General features: G+C 41.5%; 2 protein-coding genes across 4 annotated transcripts; both read left to right on the forward strand.

Annotated features, from left to right (window-relative positions):
• Positions 1 to 438: 438 nt before the first annotated feature.
• Positions 439 to 11,601, forward strand: LOC139618445 (casein kinase I). Of its 2 annotated transcripts, none has more exons than XM_071474377.1 (11): positions 439 to 704; positions 3,310 to 3,400; positions 3,663 to 3,773; positions 4,120 to 4,268; positions 4,954 to 5,182; positions 7,115 to 7,285; positions 7,476 to 7,624; positions 7,797 to 7,992; positions 8,148 to 8,287; positions 9,561 to 9,628; positions 9,729 to 11,601. In XM_071474377.1, exons 2-10 carry the CDS (start codon positions 3,325 to 3,327, stop codon positions 9,591 to 9,593), a joined length of 1,254 nt encoding a protein of 417 aa, XP_071330478.1. In that variant the 5' UTR covers positions 439 to 704; positions 3,310 to 3,324; the 3' UTR covers positions 9,594 to 9,628; positions 9,729 to 11,601. The 2 variants fall into 2 exon arrangements, with proteins under 2 accessions (XP_071330478.1, XP_071330480.1); XM_071474379.1 differs by lacking the exon at positions 439 to 704 and adding an exon at positions 818 to 3,215.
• Positions 11,602 to 11,772: 171 nt separating this feature from the next.
• Positions 11,773 to 24,453, forward strand: LOC139618446 (transmembrane protein 184B-like). 2 transcript variants are annotated; one of them, XM_071474381.1, is made up of 9 exons: positions 11,773 to 11,855; positions 14,699 to 14,932; positions 17,799 to 17,964; positions 18,818 to 18,908; positions 19,040 to 19,115; positions 19,646 to 19,737; positions 20,032 to 20,201; positions 20,667 to 20,861; positions 21,952 to 24,453. In XM_071474381.1, exons 2-9 carry the CDS (start codon positions 14,699 to 14,701, stop codon positions 22,179 to 22,181), a joined length of 1,254 nt encoding a protein of 417 aa, XP_071330482.1. In that variant the 5' UTR covers positions 11,773 to 11,855; the 3' UTR covers positions 22,182 to 24,453. The 2 variants fall into 2 exon arrangements, with proteins under 2 accessions (XP_071330482.1, XP_071330481.1); XM_071474380.1 differs by having other exon boundaries at positions 11,780 to 12,282.
• Positions 24,454 to 24,518: the final 65 nt, after the last annotated feature.

A 24,518-nucleotide genomic window follows, 5' to 3' on the forward strand; every position in this document is an offset into this window, starting at 1 on the left:
CACAGAAACAATATCACAGACCGCTACTTTTGTCCAGAGATAAAAGCCCAGATTGAACAGATAGGACCCTTGTGACAGGACCCTGATTGTTGATATTGTTTCCCTCAAATTTAGTCACACAGGAGATGCAGCTGTGTACTGGTGGAAAAGTGATATTTCGTGCTCGTCAGGGCATCATGTGGGAGCTGCTTGTCATGCACCATATTAACTACAAGAGGACAAAAAATATTATTGTTGTTGCTACATTTACTCATATCATCATATATTTGAACCCGTACTGCATGATAACCAAACAATGAGACCAGATTCACTTTGTAAACACAGAATTATAACTCAAGAGTGACAATTAGAAACTTAACAATTAGTGAGTGGTCACATTTATGGAGGAGGAGGGGGCAGTTTCGTGTGACGTTTTTCTTTAATGACTGTGCCCTGACACCCAGGGATGACATCACCGACGTTGTGGACGGGCGTGTTGTTAAGTAACGAGAGGGGGAGACAGACTCGAGTGGAGCGGCCGCTCATGCTGCTGGAGCTTCTCAGGGACGATCAACAGGGAGTGCAACCGACGACAGAGCTAAGAGCTGGGGGCATGAAAGCCGTCAGAATCCGCTCCCATCCTCCTGTACCCGGGCCCCTGTCCGACTGACAACCACCGGATCAGAACCTCCACCGAAGCAGCTCTCGGACGAACCCAATATCGGGTGAGTGGTGGGTCGGGGAACCGGAGAAACCAGGGGGGAAAAGGAGCCTGATTCGGCCGAACTAGAGTCCCGTATTCACGGCTTACGGGAGAGGGGGAGGGGGCGAGTAGTAAGGATGGCTATCTACACAGGCTAGTCTGGTACATGGGTGCGGTTGTAACTATAATACAAAATGTGGCCAAGTGCGATATAACCACACATTTCCAGCTCGTTTTAATTTCGACAATATTCACGGTGCAGGACGTATCACGGCTCGGTGAACGTATTTCTGCTAGCTTACTCTTAGCGGCTAACACTGAACTAACGTTGATGCTTGCGGTTGGTGTGTATATATATATATATGTATATATATTTTTTTTTTACTAGGGTTACTACCGTGTGTAATTTATACAAATGAGCCTTTCTAAACATTATAACTGTTGACAGATGTCATGAAATGTAATATTATAGCTAATATTGTGCTCCAGTAACGTTGATCGTCTCTTTGCTCGCCTCAGTACAAGAGGACCGGGAAACGCAGCCTGACGTCTGACACTGCAAAAGAAATCATGAAACTATGGTTTTTGGAAGTTGGTGTTATTTTAGTGAGGGTGGAGTCTCACACACGAGTGGACTGTGCAGTGACAGCCGCCTGGGAGTGAGGGGCAGCGGCGCTGGCTTTTTCATGTGATTGTGAAATCTTCTGGCTCCGGGCATCTCTGACACTTGTTTTTCTGTTGGACTTCTTTTGCCACTTCCACACAGGACTTTTTTCCTACACAAGTGTTTCTGACTAATTTCAAGAAATGCAACTTTACCACACTTCGGACATCCTGACTCCACACCCGCCTGTAAGAAGTGACGGTTACACGCTGTAGCAGTGGATGAAGCCAGTCCACAGTCTTTCAGGCCACTACTACCATAATAGCACATGTTGCTTTTTCAAGCGGAGTGTGTGACAGGTCGTTACCACTTGCCACTCTTTAGGCAGGCCCGTTTTGAAACATCAATTAATGCATTCTTGCATGTCTCTGCAATACCAAATTCTCCCCTGTGAAGCTTTATAGAATGAGCACATGAGGGTATGTGCAACTGAAAGCCATATGGGCACAGTCTTTGAACATGCAGTAATTAATCAATGGCACTTGCAGTGTGGCCTTGTGATTAATGTTGCTCTTTAAATCAGGTCCCTGACTGCATCACATGAGACACCCTCTTGGTGTAATGAAACCTAACCCTTTATTAACCCAAATCCATCTGCCTCCGTCACATCTACTGTGGCAGGCCGTCCTTATCAGCTAGAATTGGCAAAGAGGTGTAGATCGTACATCTTGCAGTGCGATGGGTCAGTTGACGCTTTCACTTGAAATGAGGACAGAGCAATGCAAATTGTTTGAGTTGGAATCATTTGAGAAGGCTCAGATGATCCAAGACGATCGGAAATCAGGCATAACTGTTGTTGTGGAAAAGAGCTGGTGTCCTCAGCTGTGTTCTGTCTGATTTATTCCACTGCTTACAGTCAAGCAAAGTAACTCCTGTGATAATTCATTTTGAGATAAAGGAAGTTTGGCTGTAAGCAGACTGAATACAGAGGACAAGTTCTGCAGAGTTGATGACTGTTCTGCTTGCTTGAGTTGGCATGCCCACAAAACCGAGGTTGTCTGAGAATGCTTTGTTTTGCAGTTTCTCTGAGCTGTCATCATGTTGTCATGAGACTATTTCATGTTTACAGAAGAGGATGTAGATCCAGGCCACTCAAAGTGCAACACAGGAATCCAAACAGATGACACGGTCAATTTCATATATTTCCTTGTTGACTTATCAAAGTGGCACGTGATGCAAACTTATTTGATAGCCCAGAGCCTGACTATTTGAAGACACAGCTGTGCTACATTTAGAACAAGGGTCCACTGTTACTATAAAGGGCACGGCTTGTTTACATGGTGTACCCAAATCGCTGGTTGGGAAGTAAATCTCTTTAATAAATGCGCTGATGCATTCTCTGCAGCACTTTGCTTTCTGAAGTTCATTGCACAGAAATGTCTGAGGGCCTTGACACAGATAAAGTCAGCCAGCACTCCGCGCCTGCTCATGCCTTCCCTCCCTTGGCAGCGCCAGTACAGAACAGTAGAGAGCTTAGTCTTGCTTTTGCAGTGGCTGCACAATGTGGCGTGGTGGAGCGAGTACTAAATAAATGATGATCCTGCTCCAGCATCACGTGCAGTTCAGCTCAGAAGATACAATTCATTTCCTCGTGTGTACCGAGTCCTGATGCAGCCGTTGATTCTGATCCACTCCTCTTTCAGGTGGCAACTAGCATGTCTGTGTTGTTGTATTTCTTTCTCCTCCTTTCCCTGTGTTTGCTGATCTCCCTGCTTAGGCTACATTCTCACACAAGCACGTGGTCTGTTCAGCACGTCTGGGATTGACGATCATCATGTGAGCAGCTGACTGGCTCTTGAGGATATCTTCCCTCATTCTGCCACTGGGGGAAAGTCTAGGAAACAGTTCTATAATGTTTCAGAGTTAGTGGTGAGAGTACAGAGGTGCAGCACAGACAAGCTAGCTCCGATGTCACGTGTCGTGCCGCTTTCTAACCATATCGGTTTTGTCTTTTTGGTGACAGTGACGATTTGCAACCATGGAGCTGAGAGTGGGGAACAAGTACCGGCTCGGGCGAAAAATAGGGAGTGGTTCTTTTGGAGACATTTACCTTGGTAAGTGGAAACGGACAAAGTTCTTCTGTGCTTGCATGCCTTACCCAATTTTCCACTTTTCTCCTATGTTCAGGTTGTTTCCACATTAGCTGCTTTACAGTCTCTTTTCAAACTGTACCACTAAGTTCCCTTTCAGTCTGGGCACTGAATCTGATTTTCCTTCATATTCATCCATGACTGGCCTGGTACTGGAGAAATTGTCATGACTGTTGCATCTGTTTTGGTATTTATTTATTTATTTATTGATCTTGCATCTCCTCAGGTGCCAACATTGCCACCGGTGAGGAGGTAGCCATCAAGCTTGAATGTGTGAAGACCAAACACCCACAATTGCACATTGAAAGCAAGTTCTACAAGATGATGCAAGGAGGAGGTAAGAAGTGACTGCAGCTTTGACATGCATGGCAAGATTTTTCAACGCATTCCGTATCAAAACTTTTGTCACGGATAATATTGTAGAGGCAGATAACCTTACTAAGCCTGCAGGAAATTTGTACAATGAATTCTTTTAACAAAATGTCTGAGGGTCTGTCATCTCCACACATTTTTGTGATTTTTAATTCCATCTTAATTGAGTGTATGTGGATGAGAAATGTATTACCATGGAATTATCTTTCGTAAAACTCATTGATTTGTATATCACACAGTATTTGCTACATGCCAAACATTTCAGTTGTAGGTGTGCCAGTAATAAGGGGTTGAACAAACTTGTATTCTAGTGGGCATTCCATCGATAAAGTGGTGTGGTGCAGAGGGAGACTACAACGTGATGGTAATGGAGCTGCTCGGTCCCAGTCTGGAGGACCTGTTCAACTTCTGCTCCCGGAAGTTCAGCCTGAAGACTGTCCTGCTTTTGGCAGACCAGATGGTACGTCCTGTCTCTACATGAAGCTGGGGCTGTTAGACTTAGGACAGTTTCACAGTCCCCTCAGTTCACATCTCACTATCTGAAACCGTTCTGTTTATGAGCAGAATACAGAGGCGTAATATTTACAATCCTGCTAGATCATGTGCATGACCGGAATCATTTTCATTTGTTGGCGCACACTCACATATATTGCACATGATTCCCCTAAGGCTTGTTTAAAGATTATAGATGTTTTGGTCTCCACTGTACTTCAGAATACTAGCCTCTGCTTGCACTGCGCTGGCCTAGATATTTCATTTCATGGATAGCCCTCTCAAGCACAGCTCATCAAACCTTTTGTTCTAACTGCAGCCAAGTTGCTGTTTGACTCTCTACTTATAGCCTGGGGTCATCACCTTCTTGTGTCCTGTGTCCATATATCCTGTTGCCCTCCCTTGTCCTCTCTGTTTTAGTTTGTTCAAGGTATTGATGCAATGCATTTTCTCCTGTTCAGTGAGCTGAGAAAACTACATAAAGGAAGTGCTAACCTTACAGCATGTAAGATGCGATGATGTGAACTTGTGGCAATGTATTCATGTCATCATGACCCTCCCCAGTGTATCCTCTGTGTGTATCAAAATCATTTCTGTTCTGTGTTGCAGAAGCTGACAGTTTTGTCACTCTTTGTCTCACCTATGCCCTTCAGATTAGTCGCATTGAGTACATCCATTCCAAGAATTTCATCCATCGGGATGTGAAGCCTGACAACTTCCTAATGGGGCTTGGCAAGAAGGGTAACCTGGTGTACATCATTGACTTTGGCCTGGCAAAAAAGTACCGTGATGCCCGCACACACCAGCACATCCCCTACAGGGAGAACAAGAACCTGACTGGCACGGCACGCTACGCCTCCATCAACACACATCTTGGAATTGGTAATGTGCAGCATGCAAACAAACCTGATTTGCTTAGTGTTTTTTGAAGGCTATATTTTGTGTGTGTGTGTGTGTGTGTGTGTGTGTGTGTGTGTGTGTGTGTGTGTGTGTCTGTGTTGGGTGTCCGGTGTCAAGAATTGGTGCTGGATTAGTCACTTGTTTTGTAGAACATTGGATTAAATTCCTCATAAAACAAGACTGCAGTTACTTCTTGACCCTGTTGTCCACACACATGTTCTCAGGCAGTTCAGTTAGTACTCGAAAGCCCTTGTTAGACTTGGGATTCACATTTGTTTACATTCTGTGTATAGCTGCCATGGCAGTGAGCTCCAAGTGTCTAAAAGTGTGGATAGTCCTGACTTAAGCTGAAAGAAATACAGCAGTCCTGGGTTGTTATTATGCAGTCAAATGGAGGGAAAATATGACATCAGTAACTATTTGTTGGTGCAATAAAAATTGAGAGTAGAACAACACAAGTCAGATTTTATTGTATTGATAAGAACGTTAATGATGGTGTTGGCCTGGTGAGAGGCAGCTCAAGTCTTGTGTCTTCTGCTCCATCAGGGTGACACCCTCACTCCAGTTTTGACAGCTGCCTCTAAACTCCATGTTAAATGTGATTCATCAGAGCGGGCTTATGATGAGATCTCTCTGTATGTCACCCTCACCTGATACTATCACCAGTCGTCAGTTGTCTTCACTCTAATCAACAGTCATAGCCCCTTTCTTTAGAGTCTGTGTAAGAACATGTGGTTTTTAAATCTGGTGTTCTTAATAGCACTTTTTTATTTTTTCAGCTAGGATGCTACCACATCTAGCTCTACTCTACTTTTGGACGTTCTCATCTCTTTATCAGTCATTTTGTTTACACACACCCTATCAGATCATTCAGCGGATGCAAGGGAACAGAGCTTACAACAGAGAAAAAGAAGGAAATGCCAACTGGTATAGAAAACAGCCCTGCCGTGGTGTTGTCATTTCAGTGTAATGCTCTATAAGACATACTGCAGAGCATTTTTATATGCTAACTGTTTAAACACATCCTCCTATCTGATGGCAGTGTACTAGCTGAACGGTTGCAGACCCAACAAGTTATTTATCTCTGTATTTTGGTTTTATAATGTTGACTTTGGGTCAGATACTAACTGGAGGTGAGAGTGAAGGGTGGTTGGCAGAACAGCTCGGGACATGAGCTCAAACTCTGAAGGAAAAGAACTGTCTGTAATATTTAACCTTACTCTGCATCTAAAATGATTTAATAAAGCAGTTTTAGTTGTCAGTGTTTTAAGTGTTAATGAAAACACCAATTTAAATGTGAAACTTAATCAACCAGTAATCCCAGTTAGTAAGTGTTGAGATGACCATAACTTGCACTTTAGTGTATATAAAAACTGCTGATAATTATGTTGTCAGGTAAATGAGCAGTCTAGATGAAATGGGGATTAGCTGACACTGAAACTGAAACTGCCCACACCTCAAGCAAAAAAAATGACCTCATTATGCTACAGTCATCTTTCAGGCATAGATATTGGTAACCTGCTGAATAAACTAGTTGAGCCACATATTTGGCTTTGCTAGTTATCTCCATATTTCTCTGTTTTCCATCTGTAATCATGTGGAACAAAATAAATTGTTGTTTGGCCAGGTTGTGTCATGTTCCCAACTTAAAGATCCCTACAGCGCAGTATCACATGAAAGCACAGTAACATAGAAAGTCTACAGAACGGCGTGGGCCGTATTTTATCTATTAGTTGGCGACTAATAATTGTGTCTTACAAACCACTGAAACCCGTAACTTGCTCTAATTCCTTACAGACACATGATTGTTTCAAACTCGGTCCTGGGAAATGGTCCTCTGTTATGGCACTAAGTGGCTATACCTCAGCTTTTTCACTCACTCTTGTGTGCACTCTCTGTGCTTTCTGTTCACAGAGCAGTCCAGACGTGATGACCTGGAGTCTCTTGGCTATGTCCTCATGTACTTCAACCTGGGCTCCCTCCCCTGGCAGGGCCTCAAGGCTGCGACCAAGAGACAGAAGTATGAACGAATCAGCGAGAAGAAAATGTCCACACCCATCGAGGTGCTTTGCAAAGGATACCCATGTAAGTGATGTGTTTTGATGTATTGGGGTGGCAACATACTTGGTTGTGACATTATCTGCATCTGCAGTATTGGATTTCCTCAGTGTGGAATTGAACCAAAACAATGCAAATGTAATCTAATCACATAAAGTCAAAGGTGAATACCCATTCAGTTTTGCTGAGATTGTCCTCATTACTGTTTCTCCTACAGCTGAGTTCTCCACATACCTGAATTTTTGCCGTTCACTCCGTTTCGATGACAAGCCAGACTACTCCTACCTACGACAGCTCTTCAGGAATCTGTTCCACCGACAGGGCTTCTCCTATGATTATGTCTTTGACTGGAACATGCTCAAATTTGTAAGTTTGACTAGTTTCCAACTTAAGTATTGTTTATTTTAGTACTAGCTGCCACTAACTTTTTCAGCACAGTGCTCAAAAAGCCCACTTAACAGCTTACAATATAGTACAGATAATTTAAAGCACTTTTTGTCAATGGAAAAGCTTTAGTGTGGCTGTTTTCATCTATCAGGGTGCCAGTCGGACAGCTGAGGATGGGGATCGGGAGAGGAGAACGGGAGATGAGAGGGATGAGCGGATTGGAGGAGCCCCCAGGGGGTCTGCATCACGAGGCCTCCCCCCAGGTCCCAACCCTGGAGCTCCCAACAGAGTCAGGAATGGGCCAGAGCAAGCCATCTCTAACCCTGCCTCAAGGGTCCAGCAGTCTGGTGAGTTTTCTTCTACATTGCTCATGTCTCAAACTCCTACTATCTGTTATTTAATAACAATATTCCATTATTAAAATACGGATGGCAGGGTTTTTTTTTTTCCTTCAGTGTCTGCATCATATGTGGTCAGCTCTCAATTTAATGCATCATTTCAGGGAACACGTCGCCACGTGCCATTTCTCGTGCAGAGAGGGAGAGGAAGGTGAGCATGAGGCTCCACCGTGGGGCTCCTGCCAACGTATCGTCCTCTGACCTCACAGCCCGTCATGACCAGTCCAGAATTTCCACATCACAGGTGAGAAAACCCTCACAGGTCCTTTGGTTGGCCAGGTGACTCCTGCTGCCTATGCAGGAAAAACATTTTACACAGCAGGGCATCCACAAAGAATAGTTGAGTAAATCACAACCTCTTAAGCCCATAGTTCAGTACTTCAGTTATATTTTGATGACTCAACTGTAGCTAGAAAGTTTGACTTACAAAGACTGAGTTAATATTGCGACAGTTATCTCGACATTGTCTTTTTGGTGCAATATTCAGTGGAGTATTAAATGAGTTAATGTGGTGTTGAGTTAAAGATGTGAATTGTGAACCCCAATATTTTGATGTGAAAATGTTTTGACGATATGAATCCGGACCCAAAGGGATAATGGTGAATTATCACCCAGCCCTTCCTTCTCCCGCAATTCATGATAAAATAACAGGAACTCTTTCAATAAAATCAAAACCAATTCAACAACGAATACTACCCTAGAATTACAATGAGGTCCAAAGTCGACCTGCGACCACTTTCTGGTCTTGGCTGGTCTCCGACTTTTGAACTCCTTTGTAAGTCAGCACTTCTCTGATATCGTTACAGAAAGTGTGTAATACTAGTTTAAGAAATGTGGTATTTTGGGGCGACCCGATGGCCAAATGGTTAGGGTGCATAACTTGTGGGTGCAAAAGCTCTGAGCAGGCAAGTCCCAGGTTCAATTGCCGGTCGGACTCTTTAATGCATGTAATTCCCTTAGTCTTTCTGTCCCATTTCCTGTCACTGTCCACTGTCATATGAATAAAGGCTTAGAAATGCTAATAAAAAAATAGAGAAATTTAGTATTTTGGCATGGCTACTATACCATACATACGGTGTAGTACTAAAGTATTTTTTAAAAACAAATTTTCCTGTGTTTACTTTGTACTCCAGCACATGGGTTTGATACCAGAATCAATTCTGCACTTCTAAAGTAATGATGAAGTTAAACATATCTGTGCATCTATAAGACCATGGCCACAATGAGATGACATTACCATAGTCTCAGTTTCAGTAATCTGGAGTGTCACTGTTTATCAATGGATAATTCTGTTCTAAAACAACAATGCTGTCATTGGGTGACGGCTATATCATGACAAAATGTGTCCCAAGAACTGGCCATTTGCATGTATAGATATGTGTGATGTTGCTTCTAGTATGGGAAAGACCTAGTGGTTCAGCATACTATAATAATAATGATTCCTGCTGCATTTGTGTGTATGAGGGAAGGAGATCTAGATTGCTAATTCCTTCCTCTTGATTGTGTTTCTTTTGCAGGTCAGCGTGCCATTTGAGCACATGGGGAAGTAGAATTGTTTGGCTCTGCATGCACATGAAACTGACAGGTGAGGTGAAGTTTCACTGATTTATTCACATTCTGGCTGCAGAAATACATCACCAATACGCTTCTTTCTCTGATAACTAACAATCCACTTCTTGTTGCAGGGCTGCAGGTATATTCATCGCTCGGGTCTATTTTCCTTTTATTTTTTACCTTGTCTTATTTCTAGATAATTGCCAATGGACACATGGATATTAAGAAAAGGAGAGTACATTTTTAAAGGATCCAGGGAAATACATGACAGCATCCAGCACGCACTCTTTCATGAACCCTCTTTGCTGAACCCTGGATCACCACAATACAAAAAGCAAATGAATGACAGTGCTACACCATTGTTACTCCATGGTTGCTCATACCTGCCCCCCTCTTCCTTGAAGCATTCCCTCAATACCCTCTGTTTGACAAATGTGAAGGAACTGTTGGCATCAAAGAAGCAAAAAGGTATCAGGGACACACGCATGTTTCTCCTCAAAGGTCAACTTTGTGATGATATAGGCTTAGTAAAGATTTTTTCAGTTTTAACACAGCAGAAGCAACTTTTCAGTGAATGTCGTCTCTTTTATCTTAAATTGGAGCTTGTTCTGGGTTTCCTTTCTTTTGCATTGTTGAAAGAAGTAACAGCTAAAAGATGAAACGGTAGGTGGGGAGAGATAGATGAGAGGGTAGTGGACAAAAAGAAAGATAACTTTGAAAAGGATAAGTAAGTGATATTTTAGCTGTTGTAGAGTAATGTTTATGGTGAAGTAGCAATTGGTCCTTGCTTGACCTTCATCCATCTATGTTGTGATGATGTACTGTCCCTCAAAACTCAGCCACCAAAACCCCCACCGACCTTTATTTTGCCTGTTTTGATTGTCTGTTTTCGTTTGGTTTTAATGTCAGCGGGTAAGGTGAAGAATGACCATAGATATTGCAAAGAAACACTCCCAAGTCTTGAGGGAAGCGCCTCAGGAAATTCTCAGTGTATTTGACCAGAGACCATAGCTGCCCATTTTGGCTAACAAATAGTGGCTGCAATTTTTATGACAGTTCTTAATGTTACCTTTTTTATTCTTTTGTTATTGGAGGTCATTGGGGAGTGGGCAGGCTCTAATAGGGATTACATTTGGGGGATGGGGCATCCAATGAGTTTTTTTTTTTTCTCTTTTTTTTTTTTTTTTTTTAAATGTTTACTCCACTGTAAATATTTTTTTTTATTTTGATGTAAAGCCAAAATGTGGTTATTTGTTTTAAGATGTAAAGTAGAAAAATGCATACTAATGACAAAAATAGGGCCTGGGCTCAGAAGTTTAGGTATTAGTATTGTGGGATGGGCTACTGTTGCTTTGCCAGCTGGGTCATCCAACATTTGTGTGTGTGTGTGTGTGTGTGTGAGTGATACAGTAAATCCTTGCTCAGAATACAAGTACAATGTCATCTTTCTTTGTATACAGATTGTTTTTATTTGTTCTCTTTACTATTTATGTTAAACTATTTTTATTTGTCAGAAATAACTTTCTATTCTTTATTCTCTTAATTGTTGTTTTATTTCATCATCCTGTAACTTATTAGAATTACCTTGATCCCCCCCCATCTCTGTTCTTCTGTTATGCCTCAAAGGTTGTCTGTCCACCTCGTGTAATACATAGGGCTTTCAATATTCCTTCTGCAAAAAGTATACACCAATAATTTGATGTCACCTTTCAATTTTAACCTCCAGCAACCTTGATGATGTCATTCAGAAGAAAACATAGTTGATGCAATTGCAGGGATGTGTAAATAGCAGTGTACTGTGTGTAATTACCTTTGTACAGGCCACCATGACCCAGTGGCATTGTAACTGTTGGGTTGGGGATGGTATAGAGGAGGCTGTGGCGATGGGGATTTCACTTTATGTATTGTGTACTGATAGCTTGTACAGTTCTTTAACACACTTTATTTACAACAGTATTTGTGTATATTTTATGAAGTAATAAAAACGAATAACGTTGCACACAACTTTTTGCTGACCTTTTCTTCCTCATCTTTTGCTTTTTGCTGAGTGTATAAGTTCATAAACTGGTGATTGTATGGGAGGCAATAAACACAACAGCATGTGTAGTGCACTGAGCCTGTATAAAGTTAGATCATGTTTAATGGCAAGGTACCTAAAAATGCCAACAGCATGACTACGCATGCGCCAACAGCGAAGTACTTGCTGGCAGCTGCTGCCATTGGTACAGTGAACAACTGCTGGTGGTGATGTGGATGAGGTAACGGTCTCTAGTTCATCTGCAATGGATGGGAAATGGCAAGATTATAGCCGTTATTCTTCATTGACATTTTAACTTTGTAATTAAGTGTGTCGCTTCCTTAAAAACTTCTTATATTTCTGCGTTTTGACTTTACGTGGAGAAACCACAGCAAGCTAGCGCCAGGCTAGGAAGGCTAGCTAACGTTAGCTAGCAGCGCTCGGCGTAGTTAAAGCTCAGCTGCCGACACTTTCCAGCTGCATAAAAAGGGGCAAGTTTCCGGGGTTCAAACTACGATGCAGTGATCACATAAGTGGCTGACTGTCGTCTGGACGTTTGCGCTTGGCCCAAATAACTTTTTGAACTTCAAAAGGTTTGCAGTCGCCTTGAGATGAGCTAAATTGATGCTTGGATTCAAACCAGCGCAGATCAAACAACTGCAGAGGAGGTAAGTAAAGCAGCAGGATGGAGTCAGGAGCACTGAACAACAGCTCCCATTTTTTTTCTGTTTATTGTGTTTTCCTCAACTCGCAGACGGTCTCAACGCACAATCAAAATCAGCTGAGGTGAATATTGCCCCCGCTGAATTTGCATTAAATACGATGTCGCCCTTTATCTAAAATGCAGCACGGATTTGCGTGTACAGGGTCATAAAGTGTCTCGGTCTTTTGAGGGATTTGTCACAGCTACACTTAGCACAACTGAAATGAGTTGTGGTCACTGCCTCTGATTGAACACGACCTTAATGGCCTGATGCTCTCCTAGCCTAAGGACTTATGATGGTCTGTCACAAACACTGCTCTTTCGATCGAGGTCAAAGTACAATGCATGTTTTGAAACCTAGCCACGGGTGCAGTCAACAGGATTGTTGAGTTGCCCCTCTCTCTTGTCCGTGGCCCACTAGGAAACACTGAGCCCTGTTGTAGGTGCGAGAACAGACCTCACCCTATGTTCATATCTCTCAAAGAATCGGTAGATCATTTTTATTTATTTATTATGTGTAATAAGACAACCTGATTTGACTCATCCATTAATGGTTTGCTAAATGAATAAGTAGACACCATTCTCAACATACTCTTCATATTCATCAGGCTAGGCAGTATGGCAAAAAGGTGCTATGAGAAATGGTAAGACCTTTCCCCAATCTCAGTACATGCAAAATGCATTGTAAGTCAAATTGGAACTGTGTGCTGTGTCAGAAATCATTGCTGTGCAAGATCTTTGACTAAGTGATTGCTTTGTCGTAACTAAGAGAAAGGGAAACAAATTATAACGGCTGACATCTTGCACAGTCTTTAATTACACCAATTTCAAAATATAAAATAATAATAATAATAAATTCATATTCTAGCTATGTCTCACTGCTATACACACACACACACACACACATATATATATATATATATATGTGTGTGTGTAGAAAAAAAAAAACAGTCCAAGTATGCAGAAAGTTGAATTTTCTGATTAAACATATTCTGGTGTGTGTGTGACACACCATGATGTGTTTCTAGTCACTGCATGAGTTATCCATGGTCACACCGAGTGCCAATATTGAACCTATATTTAGCTGGTACACGGAGGGGGGGAATCATTGTGAAATTAGTTTCTGTGAATGATTAGATTATCGCCTTCCTGGTATCCACACCAAGACACTGACGTAGTTAGAGAGATGGCAGCACTCAGAGATCTGCGGTGATCTCATGAGGCGGGGAGCTTTAGATGCTGAGAGCTCTGGTTTGGCCTGTGTTGTTTTCATTTGTCCAAATCTGTGCTGCCTAATTATGTTACACACCGATTGTCTTATTTACACTTCTTATTCGTCATTGTTGATACTTTGATGTATGGGGTTTTCTATTGGTGTGATATCTTCCCATTCTGCTGACGTGGCACAAATGCAGTGTAAGCGTTAGCATTGACAAGGCACACACACCTAATAAAGACATCTCAGTTGGTGTTGGACTATGCAGTGTAGCCCAGTTGGCTCAGTTTATTTTTAACAATGGATATTGAGAAAAAGTGAAGCACAAATATGATACGTACAGCCACTTATTGTCTCCCATCTTTCCGACCTATAGCTCTGGTCATATAATGGTCACCTGTTCATAAAGCAAAGATTTGTGGAGTACAACAGGAACTTAACATCACCATTAGCCATTTCAGAGAGTAAGCATTTGGATGAACATTATAGTTTTTCTCCATTTCATTTCATTTATGTCAATAATCTGTACGTACCTGTGCCCTCAGGCCTCACGGTGTTAAGCTTGCACTTTAATGCTGATTTGTGGGAAGAAGAAATATTTTTGTGTTTAGCGCCATCTCTAGCTACACTACACTTCCTCCGGCCCTCAGGAAGGCACAGAGAAAAAGAAGGGGAGAAATTGGGTCAGCAGCCCTCAGCTCATTGCTGTCACCCCAGTTCGCTGTGTTTGAGTGATTCAGCCCCCCCACCCCATGTGCTGATGTGTGTGGATTTTGCACTCTCTATCAGTCTCTCCTCACCCACCTACCTTATGCCTCCTCTTTTCACTCCCTCTGCTTTGATCTCACTTCATCTGTCTATCCACACAGTCTCTTTTGGAGTGTAGATCTGTGCACTGTCCTACTTTGCTCTGTATCTTTAGCTGTTTTCTCATTCTGACATTAGCGGATAATGGCTTGAGATTTAGCTCTTGGACTATGCAGGCCTACTGCAATGCATCTACATATTTTTATATAAGCTTTATCACAGAGACATGAGGTTTTTTCAGCTGATTGTTGTTTAAATAAGCCTAGTGCTTATTAAAAATGTCTCGGCTAAATAAGTGTGTTTTACATAAAGAGCATCTTCGTTGATAAAATCTCCTCTGTCACCTTTCTTCATACAGATGAGTCAACTTTGGCGGCGAGACATACCCCTTTCAGAGAGGTTGGGGAATGACTCTCCAGTTGGCCTGGCCCTGGGGTCCCCAGCCACTGTGGGCCCACAAGGGTCCAACTCCTCCTTGGCACCAGAAGCCCCAGTGGTCACACCAGAAGAGCCATTTTTCCTCATGACGTCCACTGCCCAAACTATATCGGGTTTCTTTGTTTGGACAGCTCTTCTAATCACGTGTCACCAGGTAAGAAGACCCCAGCATTTGGTGGATGCAGATGGTTCAGTGGTCAGAGGATTGAAATGAAATTTATATCTTGAAAATTTCAGGTTCTCTCTACACAACTATAGTTATTTATGAGAGAACATGATCTAGGAGGTGGAGTTAGAATAATACACCCCAAATGTTCTGCCGGAGCCATGTGCAGTGGGACACGTAGTCGTCAATGCTTTGGTCTTATTGAAATGAATGAGCAAGTGTTTTATTTACACTGCACCATTATCAGTCTGAATGCAGCAAGATACTAAAGCTCTATATGCTTACTTATTATATGCAACAGTGGATATGGATTAATGCAAGCTTAATACAAAGTGTAAATTAATCTTTGCATCTGCTATCTAGCCCCCACAGCCTTTTGGCAGGGGGGAAAAGTTGGAGTACTGGAACCTAAACCTAAATCTTGCACATGGTCCTTCAAGTCTACCCACTATTCTCCCTCTTTTTCTTTAACCTCTGTGTAGAGAAGGTAGGTTCTCTGAGAACAAAAACAACAGGAGACATATTCACACCCAGGAGCATTTTTCCATGAGCCCCTGTTAATCTAAGGCTTTTCATTTGTACATGCACACACCGGACACATGCATGCACAAGCTTTGTGTCCCGTGGGGAGAAGGCTTCTTTTAAATATTGAGCAATTTTCTGCTTAGCTTGTCCACACTGCTTGTTTCACATTTGCTGAACAATTACATGAGGCTATTTATATTTCATACACAATTAGTGTTTGCATGAATGTAAGGAGACAAAAAGCAGTTTTTTATGAACCCACCTCTTATGAATGATGGAAGCTGGGTTGATAATACTGTTTTAGGTAGGTTTACCACCAGAGTAATAGGGATTCTTACCTAAAATCTATCTTAGATAGCCACAAGCATTAGAGTTAGAGTTCTGTTTTTCTTTTATTGTTTGGGCATTTTGTGTCCTCTTTTGATGGCTAACAGTTGAGATATGATAGGAAGTGATTGGAGAGAGAGATTGGACGGTTTCAGATGAACTCTCAGTTCATGGTGGGTGGCCCAACCTGAAAGCCACCAGGGAGTTCCTACATGCCAGGCTTTATTGACTGAAGTTGTATGTGCTGCCAAAACACAACCAGCATGAAACACCTCAGGTAGCAAGACCTTGATGAGCACTTCCTGAACTGCTGCTTGTCTGCATAGTGAGACATTTTGTGTTTTAGCTTCTTGTGTAATGTTAACAGTGGTGTTCAAAATCTCTGGAGGATGGAAGTGTTAGTGCTAGTGGTGCAGCACAGTGGATTTGTCTTGTTTATCATGTTACAATGGCGTTTTCAAGGTTAATGATTTGTCTTTCATTGTCTACTGCTGCTCTTCACAAACACTGTTAGAGAAGAGCCTTCTGTCACCTCGGCAACAGGTGCTCCTGGCTTAACTACGACATCATCAAAGACCAGGGAATGGGTGTGTGAGAGACAGTGCATGCAGAGGAGGGAGGAGGGTAACCTAGCAACAAGCCCTGTGAGCAAAGTGCACTATCTTGCTTGGTTTGTTGTCACTCGCTCTTTGTTATTTTACCCAAGGTGTGTGTCTGTTTACAGTCCAGGAAAGGTGATAGGTGGAGCATTGTGTAAGTGGAAGGGAGCCGGATGGCGCAGACAGAAGTGCTGCTGACAAAGACCCACCCTGTCCTTCCTGCCGTCTGCTGCTCTGAATAGGAGTGATAAAAGCCCTAGTATCAATTACCTGAAACAACACTAATGGCAATGCACGCACACAACACACACCTTGCAGACACACAGCACTCAGGCATATGTGCGCTGGCTGTATTCTGACCTGTACAGACAAACTAGAGCCTGGTGAGAACACGCATACAGGTTTCATGAGGTAGTTTCAGCTAACCCATTTGTCCACCACATTCTGAGTTGTGGTTTCACTTGGAGGAAGCTGATACATATATTATATATTACATCATTTTTCCTATGTTTTTAATCTGACAAATGTGTGTTGCTATTTCAAAAATTAAAAACAGTTTTGCATTCACAAGACCAGAACATTTTGCATATTTCACACAATTGTAAATATATACATTCTGCATTGTACTAATCTGCTGTTCATCAGCTCACACATGCATTTCTAGGTAACTTGTAAAGTGCTCTCTGATTAAATAGATAGGTTACCTTTGCCAGTTGATGGAAACTGTGGAAATGCATATTCTCTCTATTAACCCCTATATCCCAGAAAATCAACTACATGTTTTTATGTGTGTTTGTATAAGAATAGTTGTTTGTTCTCATGTACATGTGTATGTGCACCTGTGCCTGCCTTTCAGTGCATCTTCTTGTCTTTCTCTCCCTCCTTTGAGTATTTAATTTTATCTTAAGCTTATGCAGTATTCCTAGCATGAGCAGCTCTATTGCAAAGCCAGAGTCCCAGTGAATATGATGCCTTCAAGAAAACATGTTCCAGCTGCTTCTTTGCAACTTATGGAAGGCTGATGTTGTAGACAAGTGAAAAGTTAAATCTTCCTGTTTAGGATCCAGAGTACCTGTGTGGATCTGAAACAGCAAGTCTTAGTCTTAGTATAGTCAGTAGTATAGTATAGTCCGTATAGTTCACTCCTAAATGATCTGACATCTGATGACATCAGATGTCAGATCTGCTTCAGTTTCATGCTCGAGGAGTGACTCATTTCTGCTCCAAATTTGTGACAGAAAGATAAAAATAAATAGTTAAATGGAATAAATGATAGTTAAAGTGTTGGTACTTGTGTTATTTAATCTTTGCACCAATTGCATGTTAGATTTCTGTCATTATTGCTTATTTATTTTTAATGAAACCCATTTTTTTCTCTCCTCTTCTTTCTCTTTTCTTTTTAGATCTACATGCACCTACGTTACTACAGCTCTCCAAATGAACAGAGGCACATAGTTAGGATCCTCTTCATAGTCCCCATCTATGCCTTTGACTCTTGGCTGAGCCTTCTTTTCTTCACCAATGAGGAGTATTATGTGTACTTTGACACAGTCCGAGATTGCTATGAAGGTGAGTGGACAGAGGAACACAGTGCAATCAACTGCTACACTAGCATTTTCTGCTGTAGTCTGGATGCTGCTATATTTGACAGGCACATCGCAGCCCAATATTCCCTACAGTGTTGAGAGTGAGCGTTGTGTGCTCCAATGTGTGTCTTTTGATTCCCAGTAGAAACAAGGGAGTGAAAATTTATGAGCTGTGATACCTCAGTGGCAGATGGCCTTTGCAGTGTCTTCATTTACAAAGGTTGCCATCTTTGTTCTCATGTCTCCCTGGCCTGTTGGGATTGCAGGGGAGGGGAAACCTGTTACCTAGCAACTGTATGAAAACGGGCAAATCCTTGAGAAGACTTTTAAAAGGCGTCTCATTTGTGAGCAGATAAATCGCAACCTTGTTCTTTATCCCACCAACCTATCATGCAAATAATTTCACTGGGTATTCATGCAGAAACAGGCACTTGTATAACATGCTATGGCTATGCTAATGTGAGTTTTCTATTTTTGATACAACATCATATGCATTTTTTTAGGATAACTCATTGTACATACATCTAGTGCTAAAATGATTAGTTGGTCAACAGGAAGGCCCCTGTGATGATTTGCCTTGAAATGACAAGCTCAGCACTTCTGAAACATAATCAGCAAAACATAACTGTAATTATGACAGTTACACAAGGTGTTGACAACACTTGTATAGCTATAATTGAGTCACTGTAACTAAACCACTGCTGCTATAGCTAACATACATCAATATGTTACTGAAAGCAGTTAGAAACATCCAAGGTTGATTATGTGATTTTTTTTTTTTTTTTTTACAAATACCAGTGGTCACCATGAAAAACCAGTAACATTTTTTTCTGCAGCCTTTGTCATCTACAACTTCCTGAGTCTGTGTTACGAGTATCTGGGAGGAGAGAGCGCCATAATGGCTGAGATCAGAGGGAAACCTATTGAGTAAGTCTTGTTTGCTCTCATTTTCTTCTTCTTCTTTCTGGTATGAGCAGTTACTTTAGTAATTTAATGTTAAAACAGTCTGCTTACTTTTCTAACTACTTTGACCTGTATGAACCTGCTCTTCACTGCAGGTCAAGCTGTATGTATGGGACCTGTTGTCTGTGGGGGAAGACCTACTCCATTGGTTTCCTCAGGTTTTGCAAACAGGTACCAAACACCCTCTTTGCTCATTAACAGATCACTGTGTGATATCACTCAAAGGGTTTTATAGCTGTCCACTGTCTACACCAGTGTTCCAGCGTGTTTGATCATGCTTACTACAAACACAACATAGATCACTTTGCTGTTAACCATTGGCTGTTATTTTGGTTTTTATTCATTTCCAAGACAATAACAATCCACTTGAATAGAATTGAAGCATGTTTGAAGTATTGTAGATATCCCATCAGAGTGACTGTCACGATATACTTTACAGAACATAAATGTGTATATTCTCAGTAGAATCCATTCACTGAATCATTGATTGAATGTCACTATCATTAATATTTCCCTAGATGTGCTTGTCATTGAAAATTGGTTGTTGTCAGAAGTTTTATAATTTAGTAAAGACTGTAGTAAAACTAGGGTTTTTAGCATTGCTGCCTTGTTTTGACACTGCATTTCTTCTGTTCATTCTCTCTTGTTTCTACCATGTTTCCTCCACTGCCTCCCAATCTCTCTCATTCTTGTTTCCTCAGGCAACACTCCAGTTCTGTGTGGTGAAACCGCTGATGGCAGTGATAACTGTCATTCTCCAGGCTTTTGGGAAATACAGAGATGGAGACTTCAAGTAGGTTTCCACAGCAGCTTACCCACTGTCACTCACAGCTTGGACATGTACTTCAGCAGAGAACTCCTTATGTTCTGACTCGCTGTGTTGTGCCACACTACTGTAGACACTGACCAACTTCAGCCAAAAGCCTTTTGAGACCATAGTGGCTGAGCAACGTTCGTCAAACCCTCTGAATACGGAGCATTAATATCTTTAATGAATGATCACTCTCAAAAGACATAAATTCAAGTGTCTTGTTAACTCTACTGTTCTGTCTTCAGCTCATTGCACTAAAACGCTTCTCCCCTCCAGTGTGGCCAGTGGTTACCTGTACGTGACCATCATCTACAACATCTCCGTCAGCCTGTCGCTCTACGCTCTCTTCCTCTTCTACTTTGCCACGCGTGAGCTGCTTGTTCCATACAGCCCCGTGCTCAAGTTCTTCATGGTCAAGTCAGTCATCTTTCTCTCCTTCTGGCAGGGTAAGAAAGCCACATTCTGAGCATGTTAACTCACACACACACAGGCATGTTTTTATTCAAATGTTACGTAAATTTGAAGTGTATTTGTTATGCATTGTTATGCAAAATATTCTAGTGGGTGAAACTAGATTACAGAGTGTAATTAAGAGGCAGCTTTGCTTACTGTATGAATTAATTTGTTTTCTCTGAGTGGTGGTTTTGCTGCTTCATTTTCTGTATTTATTTGTTGGGTTGTGGGCTATGATGCTGCATCTCCCTGCCAGAAATAAAATCACAAAGGGTGGAAACTGAAGAGGTGGAAAACCTCATCACTTACTGAACATCATTGATATACCAGTCTTGTCACTTTTTGTGGCAGGTGCTTTAATTTCTCCCATCGGCTTTTCTCATGCACACATTTGAAATGCGCAAGAAAATTTTGTAATTACTCTCTCTGTGTATGATTTCTATTTTCTCACTCTTCAGGAATGCTGCTGGCCATCCTGGAGAAGTGTGGAGCCATCCCTCAGATCAATTCTGCTGACTTCTCAGTGGGCGAGGGAACAGTTGCTGCTGGTTACCAAAACTTCATCATCTGCATTGAGATGTTCTTTGCTGCTGTTGCTTTGCGCCATGCCTTTACTTACAAAGTCTACATGGATAAAAGACTGGACTCATATGGTAAAGGAAGTGCATATTAATGTGTGTTTGTGTGTGTGGGCTAGTCTGGGGTATTATGAAGCTGGTGGAATTCATCCTGGTTTGAGATAAGAAAAGTAAATCTAAATATGTGGATAATGACGATAGTTTGCCTATTTTGTGTGTTTAATTGAATATTCTATCTAATCTAGATGTACAGTTCACACAGGGCTCTTGATACAGTGATTTCTACAGTCTTTCCAAACTGATCTCTCTCTCTCTCTTTGTGTCCCACCCTTTTTACTTTGATTCCTATCTTTAACACTGTAAATATTTCTCCTTTCTTCTGCTGTTTTCCTTTTCCTTCATTTTCTGATGTTCCTTGTCTCCCTTTTCTCCTTTTTCTCTCTTCCTCCCTGTGCGTCACTGAAAGGCTCATTTCCTATCTATGGACAGTACGGTAGGTCTGATGCTAGCTGTCTTTCGTCTGTATCGTTTCGTACAGTGCTTTTTGTTTGGGGGTTTTTTTGTATTCGTTGTGGTTAAATGTCCATTACTTTAAAGTCTACCATGAATTCCATTGATACATTTAGAATCATGGGTATTTTGCCATCTTGTTTTGTTTCCTTACTTTTATTTTGTAGTCAGTGAATTCAGCTCTTGAACCTTTTTCGTTTCTCCTGGTATAATTTTGTTTAGTTTACGTTTCCCACCCAGGGTCAGTGGCTCCCTCTTACTCTCTCCCCTCTCTTCTATCAAACATGCCCCTGCTTGCTAGGAGCAGAAAGACGTGTGGGTGATAAGAACTGAGGCAATGCAAATTAGTAGCAGAAAGTGATGTTCCCTTAAAATGTTTTGAAATGTTAAAATATCCATCTTGACCTCCAGAAATATCTTACTACCCACTTTTGCTCTATTATACAATCCATAGGGAACAGATTTATTTCTTCCATCCTTCTGATTAAAATTTTGGACAAATGTATTTTTTTTAGCCAACACTTCAAAGATTTATTTGGAAAATTCACTTGACAACTGGATGGAAACACAGTTTCTGTCATTCCATCCCTCCCTCACCTTCCATCTTGCTCTGTGTCTCTTAATTAATATTTCACTTTCCCTCCACTACTTCCAGGTCGCTGTGCCCCCATGAAGAGCATCTCCAGCAGCCTGAAGGAGACCATGAATCCAGGGGACATGGTCCAGGATGCCATACATAACTTCTCCCCAGCCTATCAGCAGTACACCCAGCAGTCCACACTAGACCGCAGTGGGGGACCACCCCTCTCCCGCAGCCACAGTAACCTCAGCACCCGCGGGGACACCGAAAAGACCTTGCTGCTCAGCTCTGACGATGAGTTCTGAGACTCAGACATGCACTCAGAAGGTCACTTTACCCCCGTAGCCCATATTGAATTTTTAGCAGCTGTGTGAGACAAATCAGGTCTTTTGTTACAACCTGAACATGGAAGGTCAGATTCTGTTTTGGGGTTTTTCTTTTTCACATTTAGACAGCAATCAGAGATCAGATTCATGTCAGACTTGGGAAATTGTGTTTATCAGACTGCAGGAAGGTGTTTTACAAGGAAAAAGAGGAAATAAGGGGAGACAGAGGGAGCATGAAGAGGACAGACATGTTGTTTACAGATAAAGCATTGGGGTTAAGGGAGGTTGGGAACATTTATGTTGATGTCATAGAGGCCAGTACTGACAGAAATACCATATCTACATTCATCCATGGATCCATGAATATGGATCAGTAAAACTAACCGTGCCTGCATCCAGCATCCTTACGCTGCACTTTAGACACCACGGCAAAAAAGAAAAAAAAAAAAAAGATATAAAGTGTTCACAAGTGCCATCCTCATGTGAAACACATGGCCTCCTTCGTTCTTTAGTTTTTATATTGATTCTTAATGCACCCTCCTCCTCACCCCTCTGCCAACTCTGCCTCTTACTGAAACATTGCCAAATAGAGGGAGCAATACCCTGCGCTTCAGTTAATGAGATACACTGTCTTCAGATTTAGAGCTGATTTATTGTTAAGAAAACTAAGGAGCCTTTGAATTGCAGAGCTTCATTTTAATATATAAGAATTTAATCACAAATATTTTTTTTTATTTAAATGTTGTATGGCCTTGATGGTATAACTCATTTAAAGATTAGTGTGTTGGAAAAGTGTTATTCCAGACATGTTATAAATATTCTGTGTTTGTTTTCGTTTTGTTGGGGATTCATATGAACAAGTGAATCTAAAGTGTAATAGTATGATTGCGGCTGATGGCGCAGCTTGAGCTCCTCTCACAATGTTATTGTTTGTGGAGCACCAAGAGAACAGCTGTAGAGAGCGTGGGCAGAGGGACTGACGGAAGGACAGCACCCACACAGATTACAGATTACTGAAGAAGCAACACTTCCCTGCAGACTCGGCCCAGCTGTGATGTGCCGTGGATGGAGTCCCATAATTAAGGGCATTACAGGCAGCACAGATCAGGCCTGCCTCTGCTGGCACTGTTTATAATGGCATCACTGCCAGAGGACTAGTGAGTGCGTCAGGGCATTGGTCACTACAGACAAAGTAGGACATGTCAAGATGTGTCAGTGCAAATGAGGCTTTAAATGTGACTGTACTTGAATACTGAACAGAAACATATGGGCATTAAAAGTTGGTTTGCAAGATGATAGAATGTTACATGATACATGAAATTTTTAATTTAAATAAGATTGTTATCAACTGAGATTTAATTTGCGTTTTAGCAGCAGCCGGCATAGAAGTTGCTTGTGGTCGTGATCCTAAATATTCAATGGCAGAGCACAGCTGCTGAATAGGTCCACACACATGACATGAGGCCCGGTGCTGCCTTTAAATGTGCATTCAGCAGAATCCAAACCGATCTTAACTCTACAGCACAGTCCTTGTGAGTAATGAATATAGTCAGGATAAAAAATTAACTGCCAAATGGGTGTGCCTCCTCAAAAGTGCACAGTCAACTTTGTAAAGAGAAAATCGTACTCCATTAGAATGACAGTGTTTGTGAATTGAGGAATCCACCAGCAGTGGATAAAAAAAGTTGGTCTCCGGCTGTGACTGCTAACCCTTATCGCCTCCAACCGCCTCCTGCGCTCAATAGTTAACACATCCCTTTTCCATCCCTTGATTCACTTAAAGGCAAAAGTTGAGTGAATTTATTCTATTAATTTAACATTAACTTAGTGGTATTGAAAAAGTGAAATTCACTGCCTTACACTTTCCCCCGAGGCAACAGCATATCAAACTGAAGCGTCTTGATTCAAAACACTATCAAATAATAGTTTTGATACTATGTCATGTAAAAGCTGGATGTTAATTGTGAAGCTGAATATATTAAATCGGGAAATATTATACCAGAAAGGAAAGAATGTTGTAAATAGTTCAACTAAGCACTGCAAAACATTCATGATGACGACTGTAATGGCATTGCTTGGTATAGTGCTTTGTTTTAATATTTTTGTGTTTTAATATTTTAATTTTCATATATTCTGATTTATTTCTGTTGCATACTTTTTGATTTGTATATTGGTAATATCTCATGTTTTGATGCTATATTGGTTTCAGTTGTTGTTGAAAAGGAAATAAAAGACAAATGGAAATAAGACATATCTACCATGTTGTTGTCAGTCAGCTTTCACTGCTTAGGCCAACATGAACAATATTGTCACAAC

Source organism: Trachinotus anak, unplaced genomic scaffold, assembly GCF_046630095.1.
Source record: "Trachinotus anak isolate AG129_WGS33_773 ecotype Australia unplaced genomic scaffold, CSIRO_AGI_Tana_v1 ptg000003l, whole genome shotgun sequence".
NCBI classification, from domain to species: Eukaryota; Metazoa; Chordata; class Actinopteri; order Carangiformes; family Carangidae; genus Trachinotus; species Trachinotus anak.